The sequence below is a fragment of the Cetorhinus maximus genome, chromosome 18 (genome assembly GCF_964194155.1).
Source record: "Cetorhinus maximus chromosome 18, sCetMax3.hap1.1, whole genome shotgun sequence".
In the NCBI taxonomy this organism is placed as follows: Eukaryota; Metazoa; Chordata; class Chondrichthyes; order Lamniformes; family Cetorhinidae; genus Cetorhinus; species Cetorhinus maximus.
The window spans coordinates 2,353,735-2,364,314 of NC_135896.1; the positions used below are offsets into that span (position 1 = coordinate 2,353,735).

A 10,580-nucleotide genomic window follows, 5' to 3' on the forward strand; every position below is an offset into this window, starting at 1 on the left:
AGGGAAATGTGATGGAGAGGATTCGGGGGTTGGAGTATTCAGCTCAGAGTCAGACTGGAAGCAGCCATTTTCAGCCTGGTCCAGCTCGACTGGTGCTGAGACTTGGTGGGAACCAATTGATTTGCACTGACTGTCATCAGTGGGTCTACCAGATTCCTGGTTTTATTGGAGAACAGCAGGACAGCTGAGCCTGGCCTCCATTCCTCCCTAGTGAATATCCCGTTTGCTATCTGTGCGATCTTGCTGTGTGGGAATGTTACTGTGTTTGCCTGTGGGATAACTGTGCACACATTTCAGTTGTTTGCTTGTAAAACACTGAAGGCAGCGGGAGCAATAAAACATCTCTCTTTGATATTAAATATTGCTGTCAAAGGTTGGACTAAAAATAATGCATTTGGACTGAAGGACATGGCAACAGCTGGATGAGGACTGATCAGTTTCACCATTGGCCAGGCTGATGTCGCATGATTCAATGATAATGGAGCCATGGATTCATCACAGAGATCAACCCCCATCAATGGCTCCGGAACACCAACACCAACACGGGAATTTCCCAGGACAGGCTGGGAGGCGGCAAAATGGTGCCAGGGCGTGCCCAGTGTCTTCCTGCTGCCACGCCATTTTGCCAATGGCGGACTGGTCCTGCCACCATGTGGGGAGACCACCAGGTAAACCCTGGCAGCTTCCCAGCAGGCCCCAGCAGAGGGGGCACCCCATGACCCACAGAGGGGCCACCCAATGGCTGCCCTGGTGGCAACGGCACTGTCTGTCCTCACTCAAACCTCCCCCCCCACCCCCACCCAAACAACCCACCTCTCCAGGGCCATCAATGCCCCCTCGTTCTCCAAGTGCAGCCTCAGCAGTGTCACCCCTGCCAGCCCAAAATCTCCTGCTCCTTCCGGATATGCCCCACTCACCACACGTCACATCCCTGAGTCCTCACACATTCAACCCCAAAATGTTTTTCCTAAAAGAAATCTATCCCATTTACATTTGAATGAATCAATATTAACCACTCCCACCATCTCCCTCGGGAGCCTGTGCCATAGATTGACCGCTCACTCATTGAAATATTGTTTCCTCAGCTTAGTTTTCAATTTCCCTCTTTAAGCGTTCTCTGGTTCTCCAGTTCTGGACAGGGTGAAACAATTGCTCTTGGTCAACATTATCCAATCTCTTTAGAATCCTAAAAACAGCAGCGATCAGATCACCTCTTAACCTTCTCCATTCCAGTGGGAACGCACTCCGTTTACAGAATCACTCCTCCTAGTCCAATCCCTCTGGCCCCTCAATCACTCGACTCACTCGATTTCAGACTAAAGAGCAGGATTTCTGCTCTTATTTGCTGCTGTTGACGCTCGGAACCATTCACTGCTTTGGGAGTCTCTGGAGGAGCGTCTGGAGCAGAGACTCTGTCGACCTCTCTCTGTCCAGCTGAGAGGTCCTGAGGCCAACATGGTACAGACTTGGTGATCCAAGATAATCCTCCGGGTCTGAAGGGCTCACTAATCTCATGATAAACTGGTGAAGCCTCGCTAGTTGACTTTCAGCTGCACTTCACCTCACTGTGATTGTATTTTCTTTTTCCGGCTGCAGGATTTCCATTTTACCACCCACTCGCTGCTGATGTGGCTGGACAACTGTGATAGGCGGCATGGACTGGTACAGCTCAGTAACCCAGGACTAAGTCTCCAGACTCTGACACAGCATCGCAAAGAGCTGATGGTAAACAGTGGCAGTTAATTAAGCAACATCACATACCATACCCTGCACTCTCCCCATAGCCCTGTATCAATCCCAAACTAATCCCACTGCCCTGCTCTCTCTCCATAGCCCTGTATCAATCCCAAACTAATCCCACTGCCCTGCTCTCTCCCCATAGCCCTGTATCAATCCCAAACTAATCCCACTGCCCCGCTCACTCCCCATAGCCCTGTATCAATCCCAAACTAATCCCACTGCCCCGCTCTCTCCCCATAGCCCTGTATCAATCCCCAAACTAATCCCACTGCCCCGCTCACTCCCCATAGCCCTGTATCAATCCCAAACTAATCCCACTGTCCCGCCCTCCCCCATTGCCCTGTATCAATCCCAAACTAATCCCACTGCCCCGCTCTCTCCCCATAGCCCTGTATCAATCCCCAAACTAATCCCACTGTCCCGCTCTCTCCCCATAGCCCTGTATCAATCCCAAACTAATCCACCACCCTGCTCTCTCCCCATAGCCCTGTATCAATCCCAAACTAATCCCACTGTCCCACTCTCTCCCCATAGCCCTGTATCAATCCCCAAACTAATCCCACTGTCCCGCCCTCCCCCATTGCCCTGTATCAATCCCCAAACTAATCCCACTGTCCCGCTCTCTCCCCATAGCCCTGTATCAATCCCAAACTAATCCCACTGCCCCACTCTCTCCCCATAGCCCTGTATCAATCCCAAACTAATCCCACTGCCCCACTCTCTCCCCATAGCCCTGTATCAATCCCAAACTAATCCCACTGCCCCGCTCTCTCCCCATAGCCCTGTATCAATCCCAAACTAATCCACTACCCTGCTCTATCCCCATAGCCCTGTATCAGTCCCAAAACTAATCCACTGCCTCACTCTCTCCCCATAGCCCTGTATCAATCCCAAACTAATCCACTGCCCCGCTCACTCCCCATAGCCCTGTATCAATCCCAAACTAATCCACTGCCCCGCTCTCTCCCCATAGCCCTGTATCAATCCTAAACTAATCCCACTGTCCCGCTCTCTCCCCATAGACCAGTATCAATCCCCAAACTAATCACACTGCCCCACTCTCTCCCCATAGCCCTGCATCAATCCCAAACTAATCCCACTGCCCCACTCTCTCCCCATAGCCCTGTATCAATCCCAAACTAATCCCAATGCCCCGCTCTCTCCCCATAGCCCTGTATCAATCCCAAACTAATCCCACTGTCCCGCTCTCTCTCCCCATAGCCCTGTATCAATCCCAAACTAATCCCACTGTCCCGCTCTCTCTCCCCATAGCCCTGTATCAATCCCAAACTAATTCAAGGCTGAATCCTGCTCCCCCACATGTTGTACCATTGAACAGGTTATTTCTCTCTTTGCCGAAAAGCCCTAACCGGAGATGGGAATGTTTGGTTGCAGAATCTGGAGGCGGAGATGTTGGAGAAGCAGCCCCAGGTAAATGCCCTGCAGGAAATCTCCAGGCAGCTGCTGGAGGGGGGAGAGGAGGCCGAGTGTGTGGAGGCCAAGGAGAAGGTGCATGTGATCGGGAACAGGCTGAAGCTGCTGCTCGGGGAGGTTGTTGCCGACCTGAAGACTGTCAACGAGAGGCTGGTGAGTCCGCACCAGGGCTGGTGGGGGGGGTCCAGTCCTCACACCTCGGAGACTGGACACTGGGGCTCCCACCCATTCCCCGCTGCAGTGAAGGGTCAGCGTGTGGGGGTGAGGGGTGGGGGTGGGGGGACGGGAGGGCGGGGGAAGATGGGCTAAGTTATGGGAGTGGGAGGGGTGGTGTATTTTGGGGCATTAAGATCCTGGAGGGAGTGTGGGGGAGAGCAGTGAGTGGAGCCTCTGTTGTTGGAGACAGGCGTCATCGAACACCTCAGGGTGGTGAGATCAGTTGAGGTATTATACACTATACAGACATTGTTATATTTATATATCATTAAACAAATAACTTACCTTATGGAAAGCGGATATTTTAGATCAAAGTTACACATGCGACAGAAATGGACCAGGTTGTTGAGGTATCCTGAGCACTTTCCGATCACCAGGTTTGGGAACAGAGGGTCCGGAAGTGAAGGGAAGGTTTTAGACGGTGGTTAGAGAGTATTTCTTTCACCGAGGGGGCTTCACGAAACATTGTGGGGAGACGGACAGGGTGGGATCCAGGTAGACACAGAATTCATCAATACTCCCTAACCACAGGGAGTCTCTCATTCCCAGTGAGTGAGCGTGTCAGAGATTTACTGACACAGTTCCCGGTGAGAGGTACATTAGCGAAATGAGGCCATTTCCTGGTTAATCCCATGAGTTTCAGAAACAAGGTCACATAGAGTTTGGTCAATTCATTCCCATTCTCATTGGAATTTCTGTTTTAAGGACACGGACTCTATCATCTCTGTCGATGAGTTGGAATTCTCCACTGTTCCAAGGAACAGCACCCCACTCCGGCAACGTGTGGTAAGTGTTAGATTCAGGATTCCCAAGCAGAAGGTGAACCCTTGTAAACTCCCCCTATTCCAAACAAAGATAGACGTACAGTCGGTCAATAACACTCGGGAACTGCATCTATTGTGTAGGGAACAAAGCAAGATCCCAGTGTCTGTACTGAGGTGAATGAACGATTAAGCTGTTTTAGTGATATAAAGACATAAACTGCTGGAAACCATCAGCATCTGTGGAGAGAGCAGCAGAAAGGTCACTTACCTGAAACATTAACTCTGCTTTGCCCCCTCAACAGATGCTGTCAAATTGCTGTTTTTATCTCAGACTATCAGCATCTGCAATATTTCACTTTCATATAAACTATTTTAGTGATGTTGATGTTAAATATTGTCCAGGAGAGCAGGGAGAACAAATTCTTCAAAACAGCGGGTTGGGATCTTTCACACCCACCCGAGCAAGCAGACAGGGCCTGGACTGCCCAGAGCGCCCCTCACAGTGTCCTTCAGTACTGGACTGGGAGTGTTAGCCTGGATTCTGGGCTCAGATCTCTGGACTGCGACTTGAACTCAATTAAGCAGTGTAGAGGGAGCTTTACTCTGTATCTAACCCCGTGCTGTACCTGTCCTGGGAGTGTTTGATGGGGACAGTGTAGAAGGAGCTTTACTCTGTATCTAACCCCGTGCTGTACCTGCCCTGGGAGTGTTTGATGGGGACAGTGTAGAGGGATCTTTACTCTATATCTAACCCCGTGCTGTACCTGTCCCGGAGTGTTTGATGGGGACGGTGTAGAGGGAGTTTTACTCTGTATCTAACCCCGTGCTGTACCTGCCCTGGGAGTGTTTGATGGGGACAGTGTAGAGGGAGCTTTACTCTGTATCTAACCCCGTGCTGTACCTGCCCTGGGAGTGTTTGATGGGGACAGTATAGAGGGAGCTTTACTCTGTATCTAACCCCGTGCTGTACCTGTCCTGGGAGTGTTTGATGGGGACAGTGTAGAGGGAGCTTTACTCTGTATCTAACCCTGTGCTGTACCTGTCCTGGGAGTGTTTGATGGGGACAGTGTAGAGGGAGCTTTACTCTGTATCTAACCCTGTGCTGTACCTGTCCTGGGAGTGTTTGATGGGGACAGTGTAGAGGGAGCTTTACTCTATATCTAACCCCGTGCTGTACCTGTCCCGGAGTGTTTGATGGGGACGGTGTAGAGGGAGTTTTACTCTGTATCTAACCCCATGCTGTACCTGCCCTGGGAGTGTTTGATGGAGACAGTGTAGAGGGAGCTTTACTCTGTATCTAACCCCGTGCTGTACCTGTCCTGGGAGTGTTTGATGGAGACAGTGTAGAGGGAGCTTTACTCTGTGTCTAACCCCGTGCTGTACAGCCTCTATATTTGGATAGATAGTTGGTTTATTGAAAAGCCTTCATGGCTGCAGGTGCTAAATTGTGATGATGATGCAAACAAAACAAGTGATCACAATTCATCATATAGTTCTAAACTCATTAAAATAAAAGAACATAAGATGATAAAACGATTGCACAATTACAATAATTTCGGCATAAAATAATTACAATTCATGTAAAAAGCTGGTCTCCTTAATTTACAGAATAAAAATATACAGTCTGCTGCACTCTGCAATTTCTATTCACGTCCATAGACCCTATGTCGTCGGGTTAAATTCATTAAATTATCAATCTGTTACATCCTATTTGTGAGTTTTTAAAGTAGGGGATTGGGCTGTCCCGGAATCTATTTGTTCTGTATTTTATTTGTGGAATGGTGTCTTTTCTCCTTAATTCCATCGCACATTTCCTTCCACGTGGTTGTGGTGAGAGTTGGTGGTGGTGGGAGGTGGGATTCGAGTTTTCTAGCCAAGTCCAGACAGTTTTTTTTACCTTTCAGCACCGGGACACGTGTTCAGTTGTTTTGATCGTTTTTGGGTAACTCTGGGACGTGTTTCCCAGGGTCGTGTTTATGTCAAGGGGTCTCTCCTAATCCAGCCGGTCTGCTGAGTTTTCACATGGGCCCAGACTTGTCCCAGCCCCCAAGAGACAAAGTTTGATTCCCTTCACTGGGAGATAATGTTCAATTTTGAGTTGCAAATGTTTTTATTTGATTCATCCCAGGGCCGGAGAGAGGTCAAAATGGATAAACCGCCTGATGTCTCCATGAAAAGGTAAATGTGTTTTCAGAGCAGCAGATGTGTGACCTGTTGGGGGCCCTGAGAGGGTGGGGCTGGGTCCTGAGGACTAGGAGGGGGCTTGGGCATGGGTGGACGTTGGGAGCCTCCAGTCTGGGCATGAAATGAGCATGGACGCTAACGTGGTAAATACAGGAGGGAAGAGACATCATTTTCAGAAACAAATTCAGTGAATATTTGAAAGCCTCACCGATTGGCCTGATCTGCAGTTTGGCAACAAGACATTGAACAGCTTGTTAGCTGGGAGCTGAAGGGTTAATTTTATCCTTGACATCTCGCCATCATACACATGGGCAATGTTGGCAAGACCAGCATCTATTGCTCATCCCTACTTGCCCTTGAGAAGGTGGTGGTGAGCTGCCTTCTTGAGCCGCTGCAGTCCATGTGGTGTAGGTACACCCACAGTGCTGTTAGGGAGGGAGTTCCAGGATTTTGACCCAGCGACAGTGAAGGAATGGCCGATATTTTTCCAAATCAGGACGGTGAGTGACTTGGAGGGGAACTTCCAGGTGACGGTGTTCCCATGTGTCTACCAGGTGGTAGCGGTCGTGGGTTTGGAAGGTGCTGTCAAAGGAGCCTTGGTGAATTCCTGCAGTGCATCTTGTAGATGGTACACACACTGCTGCTACTGTGCGTCAGTGGTGAGGGGCGTGTCAATCTTCATTAAGTGATTAGCAGTATCCTGGGTGCTCCTGAGCTCCTTGTGTTGTGGCTCCTCACAGCAAGTGACCCATTGCCCTCCAGGGTTATTAATGTGAAGAGACTGGAGATGCTGGGATTGTCCTTAGTGCAGGGAAAGTTAAGAGGTGATTTACCAGAGGTGGTCAAAAGAGCTTGGTAGAAGAAATAAGGAGAAATTGTTTTCACTGTTGGAGGTCTGGAGCCAGAGGACATTGATTGAAAGTGATTGGCAAAAACACCGCAGCAGAGATGAGGAATTCTTTTTCACCCAGCGAGTTGTTGTGATCGGGAAGGCGCTGCCTGAAAGGGCGGTGGAAGCAGATTCAATAGGAACTTTCAAAAGAGAATTGGACAAATATTTGAGATGAAAATCTGCAGGATTGTGGGGAAAAGAGCAGGAGAGCGGGACCAGTGGGATAGCCAGCAGCAACATGATGGGCTGAGGAACCTCCTTCTACACGGATAATTTGGGGGAAGGAACAGAAGATTCTGGGAGGTGGGGGTGGGGGGTGGAAGGGATTTATTTTCACTGACTGACTAATGCTTTCCTTGTTTTTGCCTCCTCAGAGTCGGAGAAGTTGGGGGTCAGGGAGTCTCGAAGGCTCGATCCTTCCTGTCCCGGGTTTTCCGGGCAGCATTCCCGCTCCAGCTCCTCATCCTCCTCCTGCTGCTCCTGGCCTGCCTCATCCCCTTCAGCCAGGAGGACTACAACTGTGCCTTGGCAAACAACTTTGCCCGCTCCCTCTACCCCATGCTGCGGTACACCAATGGCCCACCGCCAACATGACCCCCTCCCCACCCCTGCCCCCCACAGCTTCACCAAAACCCTACCCTGCTCCCCACCCACTCCCACAAAGCAGCTCCACTCTGTTCCCCCACCCCCTCCCACTCCCCCCGAGCCAGGAGCACTGGGGAACAGCCACCAGCTACAAGCTCTGTTTTATACTGAACGTTATTCAGGTTCTGTCGATGGGAGGTTGACAGAAGCCGGCCCTGTACAGGTTTTCCAGGAGGGTATTTATATTGACGCTGTTAGAAACGTCACCTTTCCAGTGCTGGGTTTTTCCACGTCCTGCTGTCTCTGAGTGAGATGGAGGCCACCTCACTGCCCGTGTTAGAAAGGTTGTTACCCACACCCCCCACGGCCTGGATGTGGGGCAGGGACGGGGTCAAAGCTGCTTCTCAATAACACCTCCTGGAGGAGCTGATCTGAGACCCACGACCCCCCATTCGCACCTCAAGACCCCAGTCAACCTCTCCCCCCCCCGGCTCTCTCTCATCCCTCCCCCGCTCTCTCTCACCCCTCCCCCGCTCTCTCTCGCCCCTCCCCCCGCTCTCTCACCCCTCCCCCGCGCTCTCTCACCCCTCCCCTGCTCTCTCATCCCTCCCCCGCTCTCTCACCCCTCCCCCGCTCTCTCTCCCCCTCCCCCGCTCTCTCTCCCCCTCCCCCGCTCTCTCTCACCCCTCCCCCCGCTTACTCTCGCCCCTCCCCCCACTCTCTCACCCCCTCCCCCCACTCTCCCTCACCCCACCCCCCGCTCTCTCTCACCCTTCCCCCCGCTCTCTCCCTCCCCTCCCCCACTCTCTTTCGCCCCTCCCCTGCTCTCTCTCGCCCCTCCCCCCGCTCTCTCTCGCCCCTCCCCCCGCTCTCTCTCTCTCTCTCTCTCCCCCCAGTCGCACCCCTCCATTCCCCCCCAGTCTGGTTTCAATGATATGAAGCAGTGAATGGGGAGCATTGACAATTCATGACTTTAATATCCAGGCAATGCTGATCTGTTTGAATTTGCAGAGTGAATGTTCTGGAACAGAATTATGTAAATAAATTTGCAATGTAACTTGTGGAGCCCACATTAATATTTCCTGACTGCATGATGTATAAATTTAACCCTTCCCAGGATGTTTGTGAATCATGGGTGCTGTAGAACAGCGTTATGGGATGTCACCTTTTGGAATATATTATTGAGAGTGAGAGTTATTTCTATATTGTACGGTAGACTGTGGTTTTTAGCTGGGGGCCAGTGAAATCAAGTGGTTTCCTGGGATGTTTAAGTTGTGTGTTTATTGAATTAATTTCTGACCATGAAGTTAAGCACACGGACATTAATCAGGTTACTGCTCAAAATGGCAGCTTCTGTTTGTAATAACCAGAAATAAAGTTGAGATGTAAATCCCTGCTGTCAGTCATTGATAACAAAGAAACCTTTCATTCCTCTATCGCCTTTTACCACCTCAGGAAATCCTAAAGCATTCTGTAGCCAATGAAGGATTTTTGAAGTGTGATGTGGTTGAGAGATAAACATTGGACAGGACATCAGAAAGCGCTCCCTCAGTACTGACCCTCCAACAGTGCGGCACTCCCTCAGTACTGACCCTCCAACAGTGCAGCACTCCCTCAGTACTGACCCTCCAACAGTGCAGCACTCCCTCAGTACTGACCCTCCGACAGTGCAGCACTCCATCAGTACTGAGCCTCCAACAGTGCAGCACTCCCTCAGTACTGACCCTCCGACAGTGCAGCACTCCCTCAGTACTGACCCTCCGCCAGTGCAGCACTCCCTCAGTACTGACCCTCCGACAGTGCGGCGCTCCCTCAGTACTGACCCTCCGACAGTGCGGTGCTCCCTCAGTACTGACCCTCCGACAGTGCGGCACTGTAAGGGGCAGCCTGGATTAAAGGCTTAAATCTCTTAAGTGAAATATGAACCCATAACCTTCTAATTCAGAGGCCAGGGTGCTAGCCACTGACATGTCTGGGGTTAACCTGATTGGAGTTGAATGGATTGGTGTCTAAGGGAGTGACAGGCATCTGAGTACAGGATTCTCACTGTTCCATCAGCCAGTCCTGAGAGAGCATCCTGCTCACTGAGGTACAGTAGCCCCAGCATCTCACCGCTCTCCGCTGCCTCTCTTGTGTTTGTCCCTGGACCACAAGAGCTCAAAGCAGGGGAGCCCATTACACCATAAGACATAGGAGCAGAAATTACGCCATTCGGCCCATCGAGTCTGCTCCGCCATTCAATCATGGCTGATAAGTTTCTCAACCCCATTCTCTCGCCTTCTCCCCGTAACCTTTGATCCCCTTACCAGTCAAGAAGCTATCTATCTCGGTCTTAAATACACTCAATGACCTGGCCTCCACAGCCTTCTGTGGCAATGAATTCCATAGATTCACCACTCTCTGGCTAAAGAGGTTTCTCCTCATCTCTGTTCTAAAAGGTCTTCCCTTTACTCTGAGGCTGTGCCCTTGGGTCCTAGTCTCTCCTACTAATGGAAACATCTTCCCCACGTCCACTCTATCCAGGCCTTTCAGTATTCTGTAAGTTTCAATCAGATCCCCCCTCATCCTTCTAAACTCCATCGAGTATAGACCCAGAGTCCTCAAACGTTCCTCATATGTTAAGCCTTTCATTCCTGGGATCGTTCTCGTGAATCTCCTCTGGACCCTCTCCAGGGCCAGCACATCTTTCCTGAGATACGGGGCCCAAAATTGCTCACAATATTTTAAATGTGGTCTGACCAGAGCCTTATAAAGCCTCAGCAGCA

General features: G+C 50.7%; 1 protein-coding gene across 1 annotated transcript in view; it reads left to right on the plus strand.

The window, feature by feature from the left end:
- Positions 1-7,826, plus strand: part of LOC144692887 (nesprin-2-like) — a 124,094-nt gene extending 116,268 nt beyond the window's left edge. Inside the window, 5 exon segments of the mRNA XM_078561983.1 lie at positions 1,597-1,725; positions 3,136-3,327; positions 4,096-4,176; positions 6,283-6,332; positions 7,605-7,826. Of these exon segments, the coding sequence (XP_078418109.1) occupies positions 1,597-1,725; positions 3,136-3,327; positions 4,096-4,176; positions 6,283-6,332; positions 7,605-7,824 (672 nt within the window). The 3' untranslated portion in view covers positions 7,825-7,826.
- The last annotated feature ends 2,754 nt before the right edge of the window (positions 7,827-10,580 follow it).